Here is a 26,779-nt window from a genome sequence, read left to right on the forward strand (position 1 = left end):
GATATGAGTAAATCTACGTCAGATCCAACTAGATCTAATAAAAAATAATTGTCGGAGTACAAGCCTCTCTCTATATTTGTCTCTTTCTTTCGATCTCTCAATTTTTTTACATTTTCTATACTGCACACTTCTATTTTCCTATTTTACTAGAGAAAATTTTCAAGTTCTAAACAAATTATTTTCGAGTTTTAGTCGCGGTGAAAACTGTAAAATTTTACAGTTCATTTTTTTTTTATGTTGAAATGAATCAATTTTTAGAACTGTAAAATTTTACAGTTTCATAATGTGTTTTTTAGTTTGATTAATAAAGATAAATACTTAATAGAATCATACTTTGAAATTATACCATTTTACAGTTTCAAAACTTGTTTTTTCAGTTTGATTAATATTGGAGATTATTTGCTTAAACTTTACAAAAATTGAAAATAACATATATTTTTTTTCTCTATTATTGCTGTTTGTTGTTGTTACTTTTTTTTTTTTCCTTTCAGTTTATCAATATTTAGTACATTTTGTTTTTTTTTTCCGCTCTAATTTCTCAATTTATTATTCTTTTTTTTTTCCTGACAATACTCTGGATATTCTGATGAGTCTTCGGCGATATTCTTGATGTACAACGAACATTCTAAACATCCTAGCGACTTTCGATGACGTTCAGAACACTGCAACGATACTCCGGCGATTTTCCAGTGATGTTGAACATTCCGGCGAGTCTCCAGTAACCGTCTGACGGAAGTCCACCGATGGTAAAATATAACGTCTTTAAATTTTTTTAAAAAAATTAGTAATAATTAAAAATACGTAAGATTAATTAGTACAAATATTTTATTTTAAAATTTGTAACCTAATCGTAAGTTTCCCAATATAAATATTCTATATATTTCCTTGATTTTATAATTTAGTGCTTTGACCAAAACTGGTAAAATTTAATCGATTTATAACTAATTGTAGATTTGTGCATGGTAAGCCCTCCTCGGTATTTCGCCCATAAACCCAATTGAGCAGCTCAAGAGAGATCTAGAGAGAGAGAAGAGGGAAGAGGGAAGAGAGAAGGGCGAGAGAGAGAGAAGATGGGTGGAGCGCAGGCGATAAAGAGGATTCCTCGCATCAAGTTTCCTCAGAGACATCCAAAGCCCTCTGGTTCGTCCTCTTTCTCTCTCCCCACACAGTTTTTTTTTTTAAAAGAAAAAATTATGTGTATATATGTATTTACATGTGTTTTGGCTGGCCAATTGATTCCTATATTGAGCTCTGTTGTATTTTGTGCAGATCTGTGAATCGTTTTGTCTCTATATATGTATGTTTTGAGTTTGTGTTGAATAGAAGCAAAATCATGCATCAATCTGCTGAGAAAATGAAGCAAATTTTTATCCAATTTGCGAATGCTAAACCCAAAAAATATTTAATGGATTATTAAAAAGGAATAGTGTTGGCATATTTTTCCTTGATAGAAATGTAATTTAGGCATTCCAGAAAAGGTTAAATAACCATTTCAGATTAAAACTCAGGCCAAGCAATACCAGGTGAATGTGTTAAATACAGTTAGCAAATTCTTAATACAAGGATGAGTAAATGAAAATCAAAGTAAAGATTAACAAAAAGTGTAAGAGAGAAATAATTAGATGATTGAACAATACATTTACTGAAAGAAATACGTATCGCAGGCAAATAGATACGAATCGTATTCTGTATACCATATTGAACAAGAACATGAATGAGCGAACCCATTTAACTTAGATAACCCGGAAAAAATGTATGGGGCCCTTTAACTTCTCTTAAAAAATAACAATATGATAATTTAGAGCTAAAAATTTATATTATTTTGTTGAGGCTTTGGAGACTATTTTTAATTGGACAATTAGAAATCAACTTTTATTATTTCCCTTGAATCCTTGTTTCTAATTTATTTTATTTTATTTTATCTTCAATCAAAACAAGATATATTATATTGCTTAGGCTCCGTTTGGCAAGAGCTTTTTTGGCTATTTTAGTCACAAAAGACAAAATAGGCTATTTCAGTCACAACAAACAAAATATCACATTCAACCCATAATCATTACACTCTTCTCTTACAAAAAAAGCCAAAAAGTCAAAAAGCCAACCCACTTCCCAAACGGAGGCTTAATATTTTTCGTTTTTGCAATATATTTGTATTTTATATTAACATATCTATTTCCTCAACTTATACTCATCTATGTTAATGTGTCTTACGATGCACAATGCAATATGATACACAATACATAAAATTGGTACAACGATACACCACACGTATCCCGATTTGACAACACTTAACATACAATTACAAAGATGTTTACATTCCCTTGCTACTCCTATAATTGCAAGTATTGGAATCTACTCCTACTTACTGAGAACTACTCCCAAGTATTGAGTCTAAACGCTCTTCTTCTTCGATTGGCCTTTGTATTTATAGGCGCAATTCTCAACTATTAATAAATACTCTAAACAACCCATGATCTCTGACTCATGTCTTTCGTCTTCCCTTATGAAATGTTTGAATTTAAGTCGACAAGGAGGTTCTTCTTTGGACTTCCACAAATCTCACATGTGCAATTCATCTTAACTTCTCTCAACTGCCCATTTGGTAATCTTTAAGGTGCTGTTTGGCAGCATTTTCAGTTTACAAACATTAAGGGGTTGTTTGTTAACATTTTTGTTTCTTATTTTCTGTTTTTGTTATAATTTTTTTTTGAAATCTGAAAACAAAAACTTGTTTGATATATTGTTTTTGTTTTCAAAAAAATGAAATTGATTTTGAAGTTTTCAAAATTTTTGAAACCACAAAAAAGTTGTTTTCACTTGTTTTTAAAGCAAGTCTTCAATTTCTCCTCTCACCCACTACCTTCAGCCACCATCCATTGTCGCCACCACCAGCCATTGACCGCCACCACCCGTCACCGCTGGTGGGTGGTGAGCTCCGGCCAACCTCCGACGACTCTCCGGTGGGTGGGCGGTCATCGTTGTGATCCTAGTCCACCTTTTGGCATCCTTCCGACTACCTCGTATTCGCCGACAATATCCGACCACTAACTCCGGTAGACACTTTTGCCTACGCACCACTACCGGTCACCACATTTGTCATCTCCGACCACCAAATCCGACAACTCATCAAATATATTTCTCTATTTTTATTTTGTTTGTTTTCAAAATATTTTTGTACACCAAACAAGGTTTTTTTTTAATTTTTTTTTTTATTTTAACAAAAACAAACGAAAACCTATTTTTTTGTTTTTTGTAAACTAAAAATTGAAAACTAAAAATGTTAACAAACGAGAGTATGTTTATGTTTATTTTTGGTAAAAACATACCAAAAACATGTTTGGTACACTTGTTAAATATGTAAACTCATTGGTTTATATCTGCTCTTATCTATATGTGGGATTTTGCACAATAGTTTAGTGGTTGACAATTTGTATGCTTTTCTCTCTAATCACCTTGTGCATCTGTTTTTTTAAATATATGTTTCACTTCTTTTTTCATTTTTTATGCATAAAAAAAGAAGTTATTCTTATATAGTGAAAATATCATCCAATCATGATGTGATTTTTTACATGGACTTATGGATTATGATTCAATTTATAGGATACTAGACGCATGCATTTTAATTTGTTCATTTTGTATTATCTTTTATTTTCGCTTGTGAGAACAATATTTTAATTGTTGGTAGGATTTATATGCTGTTATACTAATTGTGACTTAGGTCTATGATGTTGAGAAGAAATAGTTGTCTTTTGAATACAAGGAGAAATTTTAGGTTTGCTTTGTATGTAACCGATTGTATTGGCAGTTAAAGATTAACTGCCAAGTACAAAACAAAAATTGGTTCTAGCTTGATAAATAGCAGTGGATGTTCATCAATCACAATGCACTAATGATGCAAACCTTAAAGCAGCCCAATGCTTGGAGCCTAAGAAGTATGGGCACGAACACGTGACATGACACAAACTAGCCAACTAGGAATTTTGAAAAAATATAGGACACAACACATGGGGAGCACGTGCAAAATATACTGTTATATATATATGACTTATAAAAGGATAATAAATTATTATATGTCACATATATGAATATTAATTTGAGGATAATAATATTTAAAGTCTAAATGAGGGGAATAAGTATAAATTTATGTTGCTTTATTTTATTCTAAGTTATTTTATTCAAAATTGTAATGTGTTTTATATGTGTCTAATTTATACACACACGTTCTCGAACTGTCTGAAGTATGTCTAAATCTAGCAAATTTTTGAAAATGACTCAACGATGTTGAAGTATGTCTGAAGTATGTCTGAAGTATGTTTTATATGTTTTATATGTTGAACACGCATTAAACACAGACACACGCCTTCTTTGAAGTATTTGTACTTCTTAAGGTATTACAATCAGGAATTGTATATGTATTGATTAGGAAGGAATATATGGTTGGCCGTGCATTCCGAGGCCAATGTAGGTCTTGCTTGATGAGTTTCATGAACATTTCTCAGTTTATCTGACATAAGGCTTGCTGGTTTTACATGACATCTAACACCAGATTGACCTAGTGCCCAAATCTAATTTACAAAATTGCCCCCAGTATAGGTGTCACGACCCAAACCCGGCCCTATGAGTTTAGCACCGTAACCGGCCAGTAATCCGAGATTACCGAAGGCCTGCTAAACAATAGTACAGTAAAACAGAGTACAGGGCCTGGCGGAAGCCAATACAGTAATTAAACAATGCCCAATGAGCTGTGACAGTCTGTATGCAAAAAGACTTCATACATATATACATAAACAGTACAGAACAGTATGCACAATATTTACAATCATTCAGACTAGGGACTTAATCCCCGCATAATAGTACGCTCAACATTCAGTCTATATAGAACAGTAAGACGGTGCAGAAGGGGGAATCTAAAACACCCCTAAGCCTTGGCAAAATAGGCTTGGAACCTCGCAGTGAGGCACAAAGGCTGGCTTGACAAAACTGGAGTAACCCTGACGCTCCTAGCCGCGGTCCGGTGCCTGAACACCTACATATATATATGAGCAGTGAGCTAAAGCCCAGTGAATAACATAATGCGTAAAGAGGTTAAGAATGAATGTCCTTACAGTATGAAAACAGTTCATTTAAACAGTATTTCAGTTGTTCAGTCAGTACAGTCATATGTGGTACACCCATTAGCATAACAGTACAGTAAACAGTAGGTCTTAAAAGACCGAGCAGTAAATGATGGCCATCAGCCAGAAACAGTAGTGGTTCCAACGAGGGAACCGACAGAGATCTCTGTAACAGTAACAGTAAACAGTAGGTGCTAAGGATGCCACAATACAGTTCAGAATATAGGACATACATTCATTCAATTAACAGTATTCAATTCAGAAACAGTACAATTCAGTCGTTCAGAAAACAATCATTTTTGAACATATCTTTACACAATCGTTACTCACAGAGTTTGGGCTACAGTAAGCTAGAGCGCGTCTCCCCAGTCGCCAACCCTACACAGTTAACAGATTGAACACACACTAAGCTACACAGCTGGGAAAGATACCAATTAAATCCCTAATTTGCCTCGGTGTGTTCTACATCTATATTCTCAAGAAGATGTCTTAAACTAGGCCTAGGAATGCCTAGAATGGGATGAGGATGCAAAGATGTACGCAAAAAGCAGTTTCAGAATTTAGCAGAAAAACAGAGTCCTGCTCGAGCTCAGGTTTCCCCGTTCGAGCGGTTATGCAACAAAGGTACACGCTCAAGCGTCAACTTTCCCGCTCGAGCGTACTGTAAAAGTACTGGATGGGTGAAATCTCCGCTCGACGCCCGCTCGAGCTTGAGACACAATCCTCCGCTCGAGCGCCCAATCCTCCGCCCGAGCGTACTGTAAAACAGTGTAGAGATACTGGATGCTCGGATTCTACGCTCGAGCGCCACTTTACCCGCTCGAGCGGAAGTGCAAAATCTGGGAATTCCAGATTGCACCTCCAAGCCAAAAACCAAGTTTAAATGTATAAAAACCGATCCTCTTGGGCTGAATTTTCAGAAAACAGTTGTAAACATATAGAATGTCATAGTTTAAAACTCAATTTGAGAAATCAAAGCCCAAGGGTGTTTAATTGAAACCCAATTTCAAACCATTTTTCAAGAACAATATGAACATGCACACATGATGAATTCAAATCATTTTGAAGTTCCAAATTGATGCTCTAAGGAGCCAATTGTTTCCAAAACATGATGAAATCATGGACTTGAACATAATTGTGAACATGCATGCAATATTTTGCCATGAACTCAACTCAAACTCCAACAACACTAACATGCATGCATGAGTTATGCTCTATATCAACAACAATGAACCAATTCTAGACTTAATTCACTAGAGGCTCAAGAATCTTGCATGAATAAGCTTAAACACAACAAAGAGGGGTTGAAATCCTTACCTAGGGCTTCAATTACAAGGTGAGAAAGCTTAATTTGCAACCTATACTCCAATTCCTTCAATTACCAAGCAATTTACAAGCAAATGAGATGAAATTCACTCCTCTAGTTCCTCTCTCTCTCTAAGGTCGGCAATGCAAGGAAGAAGGCTGAGGAAAACATTTGATTTAATGAACTCAAAGGTGTATAGGTAGTGGCCCACTCAAGGGCAAGGTTGTAAATAAGTCCAATTCATCTATTTAACTCATTTTAATCTAATTTAATCATACCTAATCAGTTTTCAGATAATTATACCATAAAATCACATTAATTATGATGATCATAAAACACTAATCAATTTCTGGTTCGGCCGTCGATAAGGCCTTCAATTAGCAGTTTAAACATAAAACACGAACAGATAATCAAACAGTCAAACAGATGGATTATGCATTTACACAGATACAGTCAGTCAATTAATTCCGGATTCCAGTCAGTCAATTCAGTACTTTAATCAGTCCAATTGTCAGTCATAATCAATTCAGTTTAACGGTGATCGATGGTTATCGGTAATCAATCAGTCATTAATCAGTAAACAGTATGAGGGTTGTTACAGTCTCCCCTCCTTAGAAAGAGTTTAGTCTTCTAAACTCGAGTTACCTTCGTTTTGGAAGAAAACAGGATTCAGTGGAAACAGTTCAAGATATCTTTTAGCCATGTCATCTTTCCTTTCCTAAGTGGCGTACGCACCACCATGGTTTTGCCAGTCAACTTTCACTAGCGGGATCTCCTTGTTTCTCAGTTTCTTGATCCGTCTGTTTACAATCTGTATAGGCCGTTCCTCGAAAGTGTAGTCATCACTCAACACTACCCGAGTAGGCTCAATTACATGGAAAGGATCCCGGAGGTAGTCTCTCAACATAGAAATGTGGAAGACGCTATGCATATGCTCCATTTCAGGAGGGAGTGCGACTTGATACGCCACCGGATTAATTTTCTCAATAATCTCATATGGTCCGACGTATCTTGGCGCTAACTTGCCTTTGACTCCAAAACGAGTCTGGCCCTTCATTGGTGTCACTTTTACAAATACGTGATCACCCACTTCATACTCTCTGTCTCGTCTTCTGGCATCAGCATAACTTTTCTGTCGGCTCTGTGCAGTTTTCAGTCTCTGTTGTATCAGTTTCACTTTCTCAGTTGTTTCATAAACAATCTCGGGCCCAAGCAAAGGCCCGTCTCCAACTTCTGCCCAGCAAGTCGGAGATCTACATTTTCTGCCATACAATGCCTCGAAAGGCGCCATACCAATACTCGAATGGTAGCTGTTGTTGTAGGCGAATTCAACTAATGGCAGATGACTTTCCCAATCTCCCTGAAAATCAAGGACACACATTCTCAGTAAATCTTCCAGAGTTTGGATGGTCCTTTCTGACTGCCCATCTGTCTGAGGATGATAGGCACTACTTAGCCTCAATTCAGTACCCAATGCGGTCTGTAGACTTTGCCAAAATCTCGATGTAAACTTCGAATCCCTGTCAGAAACAATAGACACAGGCACTCCATGCAATCTCACAATTTCATCAATATAGATAACAGCCAATTTGTCCGCATTATAGATTGTCTTGACAGGTAAGAAGTGAGCAGATTTGGTTAGTCTATCAACAATAACCCAAATTGAATCCATACCTTTTCTGGAGCGAGGTAACCCAACGATAAAATCCATCGTGATGTGCTCCCATTTCCACTCTGGTATGGGTAGGGGTTGCAATAATCCGGCAGGTCGTTGATGTTCAGCTTTGACCTGTTGGCAACGAAGACATTTGGACACAAAGTCGGCTATTTCTTTCTTCATTCCCGGCCACCAGAAATTCTGTTTCAGATCTTGGTACATTTTCGTATTCCCCGGGTGGATGGACAATTTCGAATTGTGGCCTTCTTGCAGAACTTTTCTTTTCAGTCCGATATCATTCGGTACGCACAGTCTTTCATGAAATTTCAGTACATTGTTCTCAAATTTGAATCCCGGTCTCGGTTTAGATTCTCTTTCTTCGATGACCTTCTTTAAGAAGTCATCCAATTGCTGTTTCTCTTTAATTTCTTCAATCAGTACCGGTTGAGCAGAAATAGCAGCTAAGGTTCCACCTTGTTCTTGTAAGACAACTTCGATTTCTGATTTTTCAAGGTCACTAAGCAACTCTTTCTGTCCGGTAAGCAAACAGGCTAAGTTTCCAATCGATTTTCGGCTCAATGCATCGGCAACGGTATTGGCTTTTCCCGGATGGTACAATATCTGTAGGTCATAATCTTTAATCAGTTCTAGCCATCTCAGCTGTCTCATGTTCAGTTCTTTCTATGTGAAGAAATATTTTAAACTCTTGTGGTCGGTGTATACTTCACATGTCACCCCGTACAGATAGTGACGCCAGATTTTCAGTGCAAATACTACTGCAACAAGTTCCAGATCATGGGTCGGGTAGTTCTTTTCATGCGGTCTCAGTTGACGGGAAGCATAAGCAATTACTCTCCCATTCTGCATTAAAACACACCCCAAACCCTTATGAGAAGCATCACTAAATACAGTATAACCATCCGTACCTGAAGGTAAGGTAAGAACCGGTGCAGTCACTAATCGAGTTTTCAATTCCTGGAAAGCAGATTCTCTTTGGTCAGTCCAGTCAAATGATGTCCCCTTCTGAGTTAACTGAGTCAATGGTAGGGCAATTTTGGAGAAATCTTTGACAAATCTTCTGTAATATCCAGCCAATCCCAAAAAGCTTCGGACTTCAGTCACGTTTGTTGGTCTAGGCCAGTTCACTACAGCTTCAATTTTCTGCGGATCAACAGAAATTCCATTTTTGCTAACAACATGCCCCAAAAACATAACATGGTCAAGCCAAAATTCACATTTAGACAGTTTAGCATACAGTTTCTGTTCTCTTAGGGTCTGCAGGGTAAGTCTCAGATGATGTTCATGTTGTTCTATACTCTTGGAGTAAATCAATATGTCATCAATGAATACTACAATGAAGTCATCAAGGTATGGTTTAAAAATTCTGTTCATGAGGTTCATAAATGCAGCTAGTGCATTCGTGACTCCGAAAGGCATAACTAAAAATTCATAATGGCCATACCTCGTTCTAAAAGCAGTTTTATCAATGTCTTCCGGTTTAACCTTCAGTTGATGATACCCCGATCTGAGGTCAATCTTAGAAAACACTTTGGCACCTTGTAACTGATCAAACAGGTCATCAATACGCGGTAATGGGTATTTATTCTTTACAGTTACCTTATTCAGTTCACGATAGTCAATGCACAGTCTCAGTGAGCCGTCTTTCTTCTTTACAAACAAAACAGGAGCGCCCCATGGCGAAGTGCTAGGCCTAATGAACTTCTTATCCAGTAGTTCCTGCAGTTGCACTTTCAGTTCTTTCAGTTCAGTTGGGGCCATTCTGTAAGGAGCTTTCGATATCGACTGTGTACCCGGAATCACATCAACGGTAAATTCAATTTCCCTGTCAATCAAATCCCCTGGCAGATCATCTGGAAATACATCTGGGAATTCCCTGACCATAGGAATACAATTCACATCAGTTTTAACACTATCATCAGTAGACACAGTCAGTACAGAACACAGATATCCCTTACACCCCTTTTTAATCAATTTTACAGCTTTCACAGATGAAATCAAATACGGAGGAGGTACTACTCCACTCCCATTAAACACGAATTCAGGCAAACCAGGTGGACGGAAAACAACTTGCTTGGTCACACAATCAATAGTGGCATGATATTTTTGTAACCAATCCATCCTCAATATTACATCAAAATGATCAATGTTCAATGGTAGCAAATCGATAAACAGATGCATATCCCCAACAATGATTTCACATGCGGGGTACATATAAGCACAGGTCATACATCCCCCAACGGGTGATGATACAGCTAACAGATAATTCATGGGTTCTAAGGGTCTACTCAATTTCCGTGAGAAAGCATGCGATACATAAGAATGCGTAGACCCCGAATCAATCAATACATATGCATTTTGTGTACAAATAGAGAGGATACCTGACACAACGGTTTCAGTATTTTGTACGTCTCCCGGTACTAGGGCGAACACTCGGCGCTGCCTCATGGGCTCTTTCCCAGTAGCTCTGGGGTTAGGCTTTGGTGCTACAGTTGATGCTGCTGCGCTTGGTGCAGCTTTATTACTGGCTTGTGGAGCAGAGGGGCAGTCTTTAACCATGTGGCCCACCTTGCCACACCTGTAACAGGCTCCAGATATTTTGTAGCAGACCCCTTTGTGCTTCTTGCCACACTCAGAACAGGGTGGTATGAACCCACTCCCTTGGCTGGGGCTAGTTGTCGACCCCGTATTCTGTTGATGCTGCTGCGCTTGGTGCAGCTTTATTACTGGCTTGTGGAGCAGAGGGGCAGTCTTTAACCATGTGGCCCACCTTGCCACACCTGTAACAGGCTCCAGATATTTTGTAGCAGACCCCTTTGTGCTTCTTGCCGCACTCAGAACAGGGTGGTATGAACCCACTCCCTTGGCTGGGGCTAGTTGTCGACCCCGTATTCTGTTTCTTGTTGGCCGGGTTGTGCTTGCCTTTCTTGAATTTAAAACCCTGCCTCTTGCCACGCCATTCCGACGTTGGTGTTTCAGTTTTCAGTGCTTCAATGTTCGACTTGACCATCAATGCCCGGTCGAGAACACCCACAAAAGTCGGTAGTTTCAAAACATTTATTCGATCAAGTATTACAACATTAAGGCCGCCTTCGAATTTCCTGGCCTTCTTGTAGTTAGTGTCCACCATGTGTGGTGCATATCTGGCAAGTTCAGTGAATTTTGTTTCATATTCCGCAACGGACATCGTACCCTGTCTCAGTTGTTCGAATTCAGTCACTTTCCTATCCCTGACACACTGGGGGAAGTACTTTTCAAAGAAGGACTCCTTGAACTGAGCCCAAGTCATAACAGTATTTGTAGCGCGGATCAACATCCACCACCTTCTAGCTTCTTCCTGTAGGGTGAAGGTAGCTAACAATACTTTATTCGCTTCGGAGCACGGAAACACTTCAAATAGTTTTTCTGTTTCCAGAACCCAAGCTTCAGCTTTTAACGGTTCAAGTCCTCCCTGAAAGGATGGCGGTTTCATTTTGCTGAACTTCTGGGTCAGAGCAATAATATCCCCATCATTCACATTCGCATTAGGTTCCGGCTGTACCGGAGGAGGAGGAGGAGGTTGTTGGTTCTGTTGTTGTTCAAGTCTAGCAGTTATCAGTTCCATCATTCTTTCCATTCTTGCCTCGGTAGAGGAGGATTCAGGTTCATTTGCATTGTCCATTTCACTATAAGCAGTTATAACAGTTTTAAACATAAACAGTCATTTGTTTCACAGTTTAACACATTAGCAGATATTCAATCATAACATAACCACACACTTTTCAAGTTCATGAAATGCCCTAATCACTTTCCTAGGACACCCTGTAGCTCATTTGGACACGTCTGTGCGGTATGACTCGTGGTTAAGTATCGCTCTGATACCACTCTGTCACGACCCAAACCCGGCCCTATGAGTTTAGCACCGTAACCGGCCAGTAATCCGAGATTACCGAAGGCCTGCTTAACAATAGTACAGTAAAACAGAGTGCAGGGCCTGGCGGAAGCCAATACAGTAATTAAACAATGCCCAATGAGCTGTGACAGTCTGTATGCAAAAAGACTTCATACATATATACATAAACAGTACAGAACAGTATGCACATTATTTACAATCATTCAGACTAGGGACTTAATCCCTGCATAATAGTACGGTCAACATTCAGTCTATACAGAACAGTAAGACGGTGCAGAAGGGGGAATCTAAAACACCCCTAAGCCTTGGCAAAATAGGCTTAGAACCTCGCAGTGAGGCACAAAGGTTGGCTTGACAAAACTGGAGTAACCCTGACGCTCCTAGCCGCGGTCCGGTGCCTGAACACCTACATATATATATGAGCAGTGAGCTAAAGCCCAGTGAATAACATAATGCGTAAAGAGGTTAAGAATGAATGTCCTTACAGTATGAAAACAGTTCATTTAAACAGTATTTCAGTTGTTCAGTCAGTACAGTCATATGTGGTACACCCATTAGCATAACAGTACAGTAAACAGTAGGTCTTAAAAGACCGAGCAGTAAATGATGGCCATCAGTCAGTAACAGTAGTGGTTCCAACGAGGGAACGAACAGAGATCTCTGTAACAGTAACAGTAAACAGTAGGTGCTAAGGATGCCACAATACAGTTCAGAATATAGGACATACATTCATTCAATTAACAGTATTTAATTCAGAAACAGTACAATTCAGTCGTTCAGAAAACAATCATTTTTGAACATATCTTTACACAATCGTTACTCACAGAGTTTGGGCTACAGTAAGCTAGAGCGCGTCTCCCCAGTCGCCAACCCTACACAGTTAACAGATTGAACACACACTAAGCTACACAGCTGGGAAAGATACCAATTAAATCCCTAATTTGCCTCGGTGTGTTCTACATCTATATTCTCAAGAAGATGTCTTAAACTAGGCCTAGGAATGCCTAGAATGGGATGAGGATGCAAAGATGTACGCAAAAAGCAGTTTCAGAATTTAGCAGAAAAACAGAGTCCCGCTCGAGCTCAGGTTTCCCCGTTCGAGCGGTTATGCAACAAAGGTACACGCTCAAGCGTCAACTTTCCCGCTCGAGCGTACTGTAAAAGTACTGGATGGGTGAAATCTCCGCTCGACGCCCGCTCGAGCTTGAGACACAATCCTCCGCTCGAGCGCCCAATCCTCCGCCCGAGCGTACTGTAAAACAGTGCAGAGATACTGGATGCTCGGATTCCACGCTCGAGCGCCACTTTACCCGCTCGAGCGGAAGTGCAAAATCTGGGAATTCCAGATTGCACCTCCAAGCCAAAAACCAAGTTTAAATGTATAAAAACCGATCCTCTTGGGCTGAATTTTCAGAAAACAGTTGTAAACATATAGAATGTCATAGTTTAAAACTCAATTTGAGAAATCAAAGCCCAAGGGTGTTTAATTGAAACCCAATTTCAAACCATTTTTCAAGAACAATATGAACATGCACACATGCATGAATTCAAATCATTTTGAAGTTCCAAATTGATGCTCTAAGGAGCCAATTGTTTCCAAAACATGATGAAATCATGGACTTGAACATAATTGTGAACATGCATGCAATATTTTGCCATGAACTCAACTCAAACTCCAACAACACTAACATGCATGCATGAGTTATGCTCTATATCAACAACAATGAACCAATTCTAGACTTAATTCACTAGAGGCTCAAGAATCTTGCATGAATAAGCTTAAACACAACAAAGAGGGGTTGAAATCCTTACCTAGGGCTTCAATTACAAGGTGAGAAAGCTTAATTTGTAACCTATACTCCAATTCCTTCAATTACCAAGCAATTTACAAGCAAATGAGATGAAATTCACTCCTCTAGTTCCTCTCTCTCTCTAAGGTCGGCAATGCAAGGAAGAAGGCTGAGGAAAACATTTGATTTAATGAACTCAAAGGTGTATAGGTAGTGGCCCACTCAAGGGCAAGGTTGTAAATAAGTCCAATTCATCTATTTAGCTCATTTTAATCTAATTTAATCATACCTAATTAGTTTTCAGATAATTATACCATAAAATCACATTAATTATGATGATCATAAAACACTAATCAATTTCTGGTTCGGCCGTCGATAAGGCCTTCAATTAGCAGTTTAAACATAAAACACGAACAGATAATTAAACAGTCAAACAGATGGATTATGCATTTACACAGATACAGTCAGTCAATTAATTCCGGATTCCAGTCAGTCAATTCAGTACTTTAATCAGTCCAATTGTCAGTCATAATCAATTCGGTTTAACGGTGATCGATGGTTATCGGTAATCAATCAGTCATTAATCAGTAAACAGTATGAGGGTTGTTACAATAGGATGCGCCCAAAAATAACACAAGGAGTTGAGGTGTCAAATAGAAGCATTACGGTCTAAGGGCCATATTCAAGAGAGCCTCAACCCATGTGTTGTACTTGCTCTACTTACTCCCAAAAAGGATGGATCTTGGCAGATATATGTTAATAGACAAACAACCAACAAGATAAGGGTGTAGTACAAATTTTCTATTCCCCAGTTCAAAGATTTGTTAGACCAATCAAGTGGCACAACAGTATTTATAAAAGTTGATTTGAAGAGTGGTTATCTATCATCAGATCCACATTCAACCCGGCAACAAATGGAATACAGCTTTTAAACCCATGAAGGATTATATGAATGGCTAGTCATGCCATCCGAACTTTGCAATGCCTCGAGTTCATTCATGTGGGTAATAAACCAGACTTTTTTCCCCTCATTAGCAGATTTGTTGTGGTCTATTTAGGTGATATTTTAATTTATAGTGTTAATATTGATGTGCATCTTCAGCACCTTTGGGAGGTTATCACAATATTGTGAAAAGAGATCCTTCATTGTCCTATCCAAATGTTCTTGTATGACACGTTGTGTCTTGGTTTTGGCTATGTGGTATCAAAAGATGGGTTGATGTTAAAGAATCCAAGGTCAAAGTTATCAAACAGTAGCTAGTACTTTAAGTAGCATAGACACGACACAAACATGCTGACACAATAGTTTTTGAAAAATGCAGGACACGATACGCTTGGGACACATTAAAAATTTATTATATGTCAAATAAATGAATAGTTTGTTCAAATGTAATGAAATAAAAGCAGCGTAAAATTATTTAAGATTGAAAAATCATATATTCCATAGCTTAAACATCAAGATACTATTCATGTAACCAGTTAAAAATACTGTATTATTGATTGATATTGATTGATTTATTGATTGATGTGTTATATATTACAAGATTGTTGTATTACAAGATTGATTTAATTACAATTCCTATACAATCTATATATAGAAGAAAATGTGGTAGTAGGTGTAGTGGAGGTGATAGTGGGTTAGGTGAAGTGGAGTGTGTGGTGAAGTGGAGGTAGGTGAAGTGGAGTGTGTAGTGGAGTAGGTGAAGGTAAAGATGGGAAATTCTAACAGCCCCCCGCAAACTCAAGGAGGAGAGAAACTAACCAACTTGAGTTTGGAGAGAGTAACAAAACAAGAAAATACATAAAAATAAAAAAAAAAGGATAGGAGACACTGTATGGGGTGTCATAACGTTGTAGAGGACACTGTATGGTGGTGTCAGACCGATGTAGAAGACAGTTTATGGGGTCATGTCGGACCGTTGTAGAAGACAGTTTATGGGGTCATGTCGGACCGTTGTAGAAGACAATGTTGTGACAGTTTACGGAGTCTTGCTGGACCCTTGTAGAAACTAACCGGAATCAATGTCGGGACAGTTTACAGAGTCTTGTCGGACCCTTGTAGAAACTAACCGGAATCTATGTCGGGACAGTTTACAGAGTCTTGTCGGACCCATAAAGGAGCTAACCGGAATCAATGTCGGGACAGTTTACAGAGTCTTGTCGGACCCATAAAGGAGCTAACCGGAATCAATGTCGGGACAGTTTACAGAGTCTTGTCGGACCCTTGAAAAAGTTGCACCCTCAAAAGGTGTGCCCAAAGTTGTCAAAAGGCGTGCCATCAAAAGGCGTGCCCAATTCATCAAAAGATGTGCCATGAAAAGGCGTGCCAGTTTGTCGGGCGGCAAGAGGCGCGCGATGCGCGTGGCTGGCCCTGGCTATTTAAAACAAGGTTGAGGCGAAGGCTGTGCATACGAGTCTGAAACCTCTGAACGCTCGGAGAGCTTGTCTCTGCAAATCTTGAAACACCCGGAAACCAACCCTTCTCTGAAACACTTAGCAACTCAAAAAACATGGCCTCTTCTTCCCGTCCAGTTACCCAGAACCTGCTCACGCTCTTTCCAGAACTGAACGAGCCCACAAGAGAAATAACTGGTGCGGTGGCCAGTGAACCGCAACCAAACACCTCTGGTTTTGCTCCGTTGAACTTTCCGATGCGGTCGGTGGAGCAAAAAATGGCGGTGCAGTCGGATGTGGAGGCCAATCAGTATACCTTGAAGTCATGTGTGGAAACCATGACTGCGGTTACAAATTTGTCGAACCGGCTGCAGAGTAGGACAAATGAGGTGCAGCAGTTAAACGCCCAACTGGCTCTGCTCCAACGCATGTATAAGGATGCGCGAGCAGAGATAAGTGTGCTAAAGGCGGAAAACAAGGAGCTGAAACGGAAGGCCAGTTTTATGTTCCGATTTGGAGGGCCGCCATATGCTGCAGTGGAGGAGCAGGGGGGAGGCAACTTGCTTGGTAGTCTAGGAAGCACGGAGGCAACACCGTCAAGGACCACCCAGGACGGAGGCAAGAAGAAGAGACCGGCGGCAGAGTAGAGAAGAAAAATCCCACCTGTGGTTGTTTGTTTGTATTTTGTTTTGTTTTGTTTTGTTTTGTTTTTTTTTTTTTTTGTATGTGGAAACATGGTGATCGGGGTGAGCCCTGACATGAATAAAATGAGTTTGGTGTGCAGATCTTCCTGCGTCTTTTTTTTTTTTTTTTTTTTTACGGAAAATAGGATGATGCTCACGAGTTGTATAAGAAGGAAAATGGATAGAAAAAGAAAGATAGAATAAATAAAATAAAATAAAATAAAATAAAATAAAAGTAGGAGTAGTGAAAATATATTATAATAAATATATATATATAGTTAAATAAAAGAAAAGGGAAAAGAACGTGGGTGCACATGAGTTTGGTTTGATGATGCATTAGTTTAAGATATATATATATATTAAAAAAAGGAATGTGAGATGGAAATTGGGTTGGTGTGCAAAGCTGGTGATGCGGTTTTGTTGTCAAAAAAATGGATTTAAAATAAATATAAAAAAAGAAAAAGAAAGTGGAGACAAAAGTGGGAACACATGTGCTGGTGGTGTGTTGTAATGGTCAAAAAGGTAGATAAAAAAATAAAATAAAATAAGGTTCAAGGTGCTGTTTCAATCTTAATCTCTGGTGTCTCTTCAACTTTTATCTCCCGAGTCATCCTGTTCAGCTGTTTCACGGTTTTCCTCAGCAGCCGCTTGGGTGGATTCAGTGACACTTTCCCCTGCATTAGAAGTGGCCTCAGCACTAGTATCTCCACTACTTTCATCAGCAACAACAGGGTTTTGAGCTATCGACTTCCGCCATTGATAGAGGAAGCTTCGGCTGCGAGAGGCGGCCAGAGAGAGAAGAAGAAGAGTTTTGTGCTTGGACAGCAGCTGGGGAGGAGGCACATGCAGAGTGATCAAGGTATGTGTAAGAAAAATCTTAGCGGACTAGGTTGAGGTCCGGCGGGCAGCTAAGGTGAGGTTGCCGCCCGCCGGGGAAGCGAAAATATCAGGTTCTAAACCTGCTCTGATACCAAGTTAAAAATACTGTATTATTGATTGATATTGATTGATTTATTGATTGATGTGTTATATATTACAAGATTGTTGTATTACAAGATTGATTTAATTACAATTCCTATACAATCTATATATAGAAGAAAATGTGGTAGTAGGTGTAGTGGAGGTGATAGTGGGTTAGGTGAAGTGGAGTGTGTGGTGAAGTGGAGGTAGGTGAAGTGGAGTGTGTAGTGGAGTAGGTGAAGGTAAAGATGGGAAATTCTAACATAACCATTACATTATAAAGAACGCAAAACAATTATAGAACTTTCAAATACTAATGAAGCATTCATTTTATAAATGTTCCAAAAAAATTGAAACATATTTAGAGTATATAAGTTACATTATGAAAAATGCAGAATATTGTTACTATGAATAGATTCATTACTTAAGTTGTGTTTGGAGGATTTAAGAAGTGTCGCTGAAGTATAAGAGATGTGTTTGTGAAGTGTCTGATATATGAATTTAAATTTTTTGTTAAGAAGCATTGAAAAAGTGTATGCTTTTAGTAGTGTCTAAAAAGTGCCATGTCTGACACAACATGACTCCTCCATAGAACTGTTCATGCTTCTTAGCTCCAAAGACTGTTCACGAGGTATGAAGTTTCCATGGGTTGGTATCTCTCTAATGAAGGTTTATTTTGAGTTTTAGCAATATCATGGTGCTAATAACTAACTGTATGAAGATAGAGAAGTTCATTTGGACAGATGCAGCAACCAAGACATTTCATCAAATTAAACAAAAATTTATTATAGTCCCTGTGTTTACCCTTCTAGATTTTTTGACAGCCATTTCAACTGCATTGTGATGCTTCCAAGGTCAAAATTAGAGTTGTATTGAGCCAGAATGGCCGACTCATAGCATAGTTCTTAAGGAAGGGAATGGAAAGTCGACCTTGGTGTAGGCAAAAAGAAGCCCTTTTCGTGCAGGTGAGTTGTGACCATCAAAGTCTGATCATAATCGTATGACAAAGATAGTAGCTATGAGCCCAACTTCTCTCTCAGTATTTCAGAACTGCACGATGGCCTGGTCCCACTGAAAGGGAACGGTCCTCTAGGGAACGACAAGGGGTGGCACTAGCAGGACCTATTGTGAGTGACATGGCTGCAAGAAAGTGGCCTGATTGTCTCATGCAAGATAGTTTTCTAGTTAAACAAATTGACTTTGTTTCAGAGAAGTTTGCGCCTCAAAACTATAAGCAAATTGCATTATGAGGGCCACATTGTGGGGCATGATAAAACCTTTCAAGTTGGTGGTAGGTTCTCATTTTTGGCTGACCATGTACAAGAAAAATGCTAAATATGTAGATGGTTAATGGATTTGTCAAGTTTCTAAAGGCACTGCATCCAATGCAGCCTTGTATATGCGCCTTTCCAATTCCATATCAGCCTTGGACTACTGTCAGTATGGATTTTTTTTTTTTTAGGTTTGCCTTGTACACAAAAAGGCAATGATTCAATCTTTGTGGTTGTGAACAGATTCTCCCAGATGACCCACTTCATTGCATGCAAGAAGATGACTTATGTTGCTAATATGTCCTAACTTTATCTTGAACCTGGAATGAAAAATAGATCTTGTCATCAGTTTGACTAAGAGTTCCAAATCAAAAAAGTAAATTGAACTTGACTTAACCGAGTGCTGGAAAAACAGCTTCCTTGAGGCTTCAAACTTCTGACAGAGACACTTCTTAGCCACTTTTGGAGGTGTTAGTAGCATCTATCGTCATATGAAAAATGGTAATTTCAGGCTCAGTCCAACATTGGAAGATTTGTAGAAAGGTACGGGCCAACGAGTAAAACCCACCACTTGACTGTGACATGGGCTGAATTTGGGGGAATTTCATCATTTAGGCATCCAAATTAGTGATTTTGCCATTTTAGGAAAGATTTGTCTTGCTTATAACTTCTAGAAAATTTCATATTCAATGCCATTTGTTTTGGCACATTTTTTGTTTTCTTTGTAGTATCCAAATTTGAGTTATTGGTAATTTTTAAATTTTCATTGATTTAGATATAATTAGTAAAGAACTACCTTAAAAGGTTGTTTTGTAATGACTTCTCGGTCTTTGCCTTCATTATATATATCAATGTTAGCCTTTGGGTAATCAGTTTTAAAGAATGATACAGAATTTGAGGGAGTTTCTCTACCCCTTTGATCCTGTCTTTCTGGTACTCTTTTTTGAGTCAACAAAATTATAGAAAAGTTGTGTTTTGGTGCTAAAGATTCTACTCTTACACATTTTCGACACATCAGATAATGATCTAATCAGTTGAGAAGTGAAGTTTGTGACGGTGAATATCATGCATCTAATTGATAGTTTTTTTTAACCTGCTTAGACTATTTATTGCATGCGTGTGTGTATGCTTGCACATGCTTGTGTGGATGGGTTTAATTTCTAATGCTGCCTAAGTACTTAATTAATTATCATGCAGGTTCAACATCCCAACCTCAAGAAACATCTACAGCTGGCAATTCTAAGAAAACTTTGTTTTCAAGATCTGCCCCATCTAACGCGACTCTGGGAGGAAAAGCTTCTTTGCAGCCCAAAAGAACACCGGTCTCTCAAGAGGAGATTGAGTATATTTTGGTATGCAAGTCCTCCTCTATGTCACCTTTGTTATGTGATTTTTTGTGTTACCTGGAGTTCAATCCTGTGCTTGATTTGCTAACCATACACCAGTATCAAATTGAAGAAAAAGTGGAAAACTGGACCATATATAATGGAACATGATCCATTCTTAAATGGCATCATTCAGTAGTGAAATTAGGTTCCTTCTTTCTTGTTAACATCTCCACACAAGGCAACAATCATAGCCGTTGTGACTGTTCGGTTTTTATAGTTGTACTTCCTTTCCATCCGTAGTAGTACTTTTATACCATTTATTTGGGGTAGGTTGGCTCATGATTGTGTTTTCTGTTTCCTGTATTTGCAATTTTATGCACCATTTGTTTTGTTGAAAAATATTTTTCTATGGAAATTTTTTCTATGAAAGACATTTTCCGCATTGTTTTCTTGTGTTGCCTGCAATCTTGAAACTGATGTGCTAGTGGTTTTGGTAAAGATGGTGGCAATGTTAAGGCTTTAGTGTAGAAAATTATTTTCACCTTTAAAAGGTTGAAAACTTTTTGTCCAAATAAGCTATTTTTTTTACTTTTTTTGTTGATTTTCATTTTCCATCATAACAAGCACCAGAAAATACGAAAAACATTTTTCTCTGAAACAAACTGAGTCATTCTTGTTATGGGATTTTGTATCTTCTGGCTCTTGCATCCACTTTGGTCCAACCCCTTTCGCTTTCACAATAACCACAAAAACCTGTTTAACAAGTGCATTTGAAGGGCTTTTTACTACACCATCAATGGTGAAACCCAACGAGGATTCTAGTCATACTCTGGATGAGGAACTTTTATTTGGATCATTATTGGAGGAATAAATACTGCAGTTGACATCGAAGCTTCAATTCTTGGTTAATGTTTTTTTCTACTGAATTTATTTCTTCAAAAAAATTATTGATTGATATATTTATCTTTCTATTTTGTTTTTTGGCAGTTGGGTGGCTGTATCTGATTTTGACATGGAGCCATGTGATAGGAGGTCATTGGTTGACGGTTCTTTGGTTTTCATGTATAATTTCTTTTTCTTTTTCTGTTTTCTTTCAGCAAATATCAGAAACCTATAGAAAACTATTATATTGTTTGGAGATTTTGAGTAATTGATCAACTAATTGATATCTTTAATGACTGAAATGCTTAAAAAAGGAGAGGAATTGAAGTCCTGCATTACATTTGGCTTCCAAACTTTGCACCGACTGTTCCTCTAAAACATTTTCTGATGCTTCATGGAAGTTTGTAATATTGTATAACTTTTTGAGTTACTTATTTGTTAGTATTTATTTTGATGACACATAAATTGGTTCTAATGGAATGAGATATCAGTATGAGCACTTTGTGTTTATTAGATTTAGCAGATTGGTGTTGTTACTAACAACTGAATGATGACTATGATGATGGGTCAAGCCTGTAGGGACAACTGGCTGATTGATTGTTGTGGGAGGTAATTCCACCCAGCCACGTTGCTCGGCTGAGCTAGTTGGGCAGCGGCAAATACATGGCCTAAGGTTCGACCAGCGCATATGGTCAAACATTGGGTCAGATGCATGGATTTCATGATCAAGACCAAGCAAAGGGCATGAGTCTGCAAAGTGTGGGATTATGCTCACCGCATTTGGAAAAATTGCAGAATGTGGGACACGATCTTGCCTGTAGGGCTGAACGTGTGCAAGTAGTTAGAAGTTCTCAACGGCCAATTCAGATATTATAAGATATCCAGCCCAAGGACTAAAGTAGGCAATATCAAACATTATTGTTGTTATACTTTGAGAGTTTACTCCTGCAGTCTACTGATGACTTAAGCTACTGATGACTTAAGCTCAATACATATACATAGGCATACATATTGGCATTGCAGAAATGAAATGACTCTGGTTTGGGAATGAAACAATCATGATGAATCCTTATTCTCAAGCAAAGGTTCAAGTACAACAGACCTTGGGCTAACCATTGGAGGACCCTTTCCCCGGCGTTCAAGCTCGTCAAGCCTAAACGTGATCAACCTATCCCAATTCCCACCCTCAAAAAGCACCCCAGCCTTCCCATCTGTGATCCTCTGTACAATGCCACAATACATGTAATATGGGTTGTTTGGATTCTTCACAATAGCAATCATACCAGGCATTAACAATGGCAATTCAGGTGGTTTTGGCTTCTTTGTCAAGCTCTGATTGAACCCAATTGTTTCCAATTCATTAACTTTTGTTGATCTCTTTGGAGGAGGTGGGTTTTTCTCAATGAATTGTTGGAGACCCTTTTCACCACCTGGGAATCCACCAGTCAAGCCCTGTAGCTCCTTGTCAAATGCATTTTCTGGGATGATCTCGCCTGTTGATGCTGTTGACTCTTCATGATCTTTGGTGGGAATTGGTGGTGGTGGTGGTGGTGGTGGTTCTTGGGTTGTTATGGTCTTTTTGAGTTCTTTTTCGAGGCCTTCTTCACCATTGCAGAGACCTCTGCCTCCCAAGATCTCAAATGGGTTGAATTTGGCAGTTGTTTTTAGGGTGAGGGTGGGAATTGTGGAAGATGGGGTGGAGGTGGTAGTGGAGAGGTGGGTTTGGCCCAGGAAATGGGATTTATGGAGAAAAGAACCTTGAAGGATTGGGAGAGTGAAAGAACAAGCCATGGATTGTAATTGTGGTACTAACAAATTAGAACTACATGATGAGGAGAGAGAAAAGACTGTCCTTTTTAAATTGTGGCCACAAATGGGTTTTGTGGGACAGTCCTATCTTCACGTCTTATGTGATGCAGCCACTTATTTTTGGCACATCATGTTTATTTATTGGATTAGATCGAATTAAACTATATGTATGATAAGATTGGTTGATAAATTAATTCCAAGTTGGCTTATTAGATGAAGCTTGAGACTTACTCTTTTCAGGTCTAAAGTTTAACTCTCATTAAGTACTATCAACTTGTCTCATCCGCGTGGAGCGAGTATTTTGCACTAGTCTCGGGATTAGTCAAGGTGCACATGAGCTGATCCGGAGATCTGATCATAAAATAAAATAAAAAGATTGGCTCATAAAGTACTTGGTGCGGTATTAAGTTAAAAATATAAGATAAATTATGCTTATTTGTATATTGATGTTAAGATATTAGTTTGATGAAATTATGTGTATGATAAGATTGCATGATGATATTACTTGGTGCATAATTAAGTTAAAGATGTTAGATGGATTATGTTTATTTATAGGGTCGTGCTATGTCGCCCGAAAAAATAGGGCTCGAATGGCTCGAATATTTTTTTTTTCTTTTTCCTTTCTCTTCCTTGCCCCTCTCTCTCAAACACACAACAGTTTTTGAAGAAGATGAAGATGAAGAAAGAAGAAGAAGAAGAGACAAGAAAGAGAGAGAATTAACACATCATCATCATCTTCAACAACATCAACACACAGAGAGAGAGAATCAACATCATCTTCATCAACATCATCTTCATCAACATCATCATCATCATCATCAACAAATTTTTTTTTCCTTCATCTACAAATCCAGATCTACTAGAAAAAAAGAGTAGAGAAAACAGTCTGAAAGAGGTGATCGACGATACCCACCGTCAATCTTACGCCGCCATCACCGTCAATCTTCCTTCTCTTCCTCCTCCATCATCACCGCCATCGCCCCTTCTCTCCTCTTCTCCTCTCTTCCTCCTCTCTTTCTCTGGCCTCTCTGTTTCTCTCTCTTTCCCTCAAACCAGTTTTGAGGAAGAAGGAAAAAGAAAAGAAAAAAGAAAAAAAAAAAAACTTTGCCAAAACGATGTCGTTTTGGCATTCGGGGTATTCGAGCCGTTGCAATTTCGAGCTCTCACGCATTTTCCTTATTTATATACTAGTATTAATGATATTAGTCGGTGACTTTATTGTTTTGTAAAGTGAGGGCAAGTGGTACTTTCACTTCTAATTTCATGATATTGGATTGCGAGTCCTAACTACATATGGGACTCTTTTTTTTTTAAAAAAAAAAAAAAAATATCAATAGTAATTTCTATTAAAGTAAGGTAAATCAAATGACACTTACAAGGAGATCAATTCAACAAAAAAATTTACACCAAACTAAGGAATAATCCTTAAATGAAACACTAAAAAGAAGCTATGTATATATCAAGACGCAAAATTTGTGCTAAACCAAACCTAATCAAGTTTTAAGTTCCATCAAACGGGGTCGGCTGCATGAATCATTCTTCTCTACTCGACTCTGTGTAAGGTCATTTTGTTAGTCAAATTAAGGAGATTCATATCTCTATTTACTACACTAGTCCACGTCAATCTAGGTCTACCCCTTCCCTACCATGTACCGTCACTGTATTGCATCTCTTCACTACTACCTCTGTAAGTCTCCATTGTATATGACCAAACCATCTCAATCTATTGTCTCTCAACTTATCTTCTATTAGTACTACTCCTACCCATTTTCGAATATACTCATTTTTAATTTTGTCTTTTCTAATTTTGCCACACATCCACCTTAGCATCCTCATCTCAGCAACACTGATCTTATCTACATATTGTTTCTTAGTTACCCAATATTTCGTCCCATACAACATCGTTATTCTAATAGCCGTTCTATAGAACTTCCCTTTTAGTCTAATGGGTACTTGTATGTTAATCATATGGTTTGATTTTGATGATGTCTAAAATATTATGGGATAAATTGTGATTTTAATATATATATTTTATATTCTTTGACACAAAATATTATATGTTAAAATATATATTGTATGATATATTTGTTATAAATGTTATTTAAAGATTATACTATACATATAAATATTTTAATAGAAAAGTTATTGTGTAGTCAAATATTTTAATAGAAAAGTTACAATGTAATCATTGTGCATCATTTGATTTTACGGTGGATGTTTTGAAAATTTTGTTTTTACTATTTATCGAAAGTGACCTTTGGCTATATTTTTCCATCCTCTGCCTACAAATTTTGAAAAGAAAAATTAGCATGTGATCCGAGCGGCGCAACATGGCGAGTCAAGAAGAGGAGCGTCCCTCTCTCAACGGATATATTTTTGTATATATATAGAAGTGTTTTGGTTGGAAAAAATAAGAAGTGAAGAAGAGAAAAATTTGTAATATTATCTGAGAGGGAGATTAATGTTACAGAGTTATGCCGAACAGATTTGGGCCGGACAGAGTTGTGCTGGACAGATTTGGGCCCGACAGAGTGTTGGGCCGAGGATGTGTGGCCCAATTTGGAAAGAAGTTGCTCGGTTAAGGCAACGCTTGGTTGGACCGAGCTACATGTTTGACGGAGGCGAAGCCAGTCAAGTTAAGTGACCGGCGCCCGGAAAGGCGTGGTCAGCTGAGGTACCTGTGTTGCTCGGCTTTGTCGAGATGTTGCCTAGCCCGGTCCTTATTAAGCTTAGCTAGTGGAGTGCTTGGATATGAAGCACAACACGACCGTTGGCGGACAAGATGGTGCAGCTCGGCTGCCGAGCTCCCAGCAGAGTGAGCGGGCAGTTGAGATTAGGTGATGCTCAGCAGGATTTGTGCTGACAGATGGGATAGCAGAGCCACGTATCGAGGGACCATTGGGAGCAGGTTTGGGACGCAGAAGGGTATATAAGCATGTCTGCGCCCCCCATACGAAAAGACGAACACTTTGTAAGGAACTCCTACACTCAAACACTCTCTCTCCTCTCCCTAAGGTGTGTGCTAATTAGATCGTCGGAGGGGTTTTCCGACCACACACCGCCGGGTAGCTCACCCTCATTGTGCTTTCAGGTGATCGGACAGAAACGGAGCTTGGAAGAAAGGAGTACGGGCTTGCTGAAATATTTGCTCCCCGCACAATTAGCGCCGTCTATGGGAAGCTTGCAGATAAAACCTTGTCTTCCACGCTCGTCTGACCGCCGACCATGGCGAACAATGAAGAGTTTCCGTTGTCTGCCATAGATGGAGCAACCCCAGAGTTTACCCGACGGAGAGAAGGACCTCCCGCCATCCATCCAATGGCGGACTTGGAGACACCCACTGGAGGACAGTCAGGAGACGTGCGGGATAAGCACGGGAGAAGTTATGGTCATTCACGAAGTCCGGACGGTCATTGGCGGCGGAGAGAATCACAGGCCTGACGTCTGGAACACAAGTTGAGGGACCAAGACGCTGTCATCCAACAAATGGCGGCTGAGATGGAGGAGCTCAAGCGGCATGTCAAAGGGAATGGTGTAGCTGGAGTGGGTGACCACAGTAAGCGCACCCCATCCCGCCGTTCAGGTGGTCAGAGTCAGCGACGCACTCCAACCATTTCTATTACCAGAAGTTATCAAGTTGGTGATTCCGACGTGCATGTAGAGAAGTCTAGCGTG

At 38.9% G+C, this 26,779-nt stretch overlaps 2 protein-coding genes across 6 annotated transcripts; one reads left to right on the plus strand and one right to left on the minus strand.

Annotated features, from left to right (window-relative positions):
• The first annotated feature begins 850 nt into the window (after positions 1–850).
• On the plus strand, positions 851–21,760 carry LOC145806234 (uncharacterized). The gene is made up of 3 exons (XM_082902624.1): positions 851–1,140; positions 20,283–20,437; positions 21,401–21,760. The coding sequence occupies exons 1-3, from the start codon at positions 1,071–1,073 to the stop codon at positions 21,416–21,418; spliced, it is 243 nt and encodes an 80-aa protein (XP_082758750.1). The 5' UTR covers positions 851–1,070; the 3' UTR covers positions 21,419–21,760.
• Positions 4,762–23,314, minus strand: NDHS (NAD(P)H-quinone oxidoreductase subunit S). Of its 5 annotated transcripts, XM_082902623.1 has the most exons (3): positions 22,398–23,314; positions 12,812–12,859; positions 12,125–12,393 (listed from the first exon to the last, which is right to left on the minus strand). In XM_082902623.1, exons 1-2 carry the CDS (start codon positions 23,084–23,086, stop codon positions 12,832–12,834), a joined length of 717 nt encoding a protein of 238 aa, XP_082758749.1. In that variant the 5' UTR covers positions 23,087–23,314; the 3' UTR covers positions 12,125–12,393; positions 12,812–12,831. The 5 variants fall into 5 exon arrangements, with proteins under 5 accessions (XP_082758746.1, XP_082758749.1, XP_082758745.1 ...); XM_082902620.1 differs by lacking the exons at positions 12,125–12,393; positions 12,812–12,859 and adding an exon at positions 4,762–5,026; XM_082902619.1 differs by lacking the exon at positions 12,812–12,859.
• Positions 23,315–26,779: the final 3,465 nt, after the last annotated feature.

The sequence above is a fragment of the Camellia sinensis genome, chromosome 13 (assembly GCF_055761805.1).
Source record: "Camellia sinensis isolate YWXY chromosome 13, ASM5576180v1, whole genome shotgun sequence".
In the NCBI taxonomy this organism is placed as follows: domain Eukaryota; kingdom Viridiplantae; phylum Streptophyta; class Magnoliopsida; order Ericales; family Theaceae; genus Camellia; species Camellia sinensis.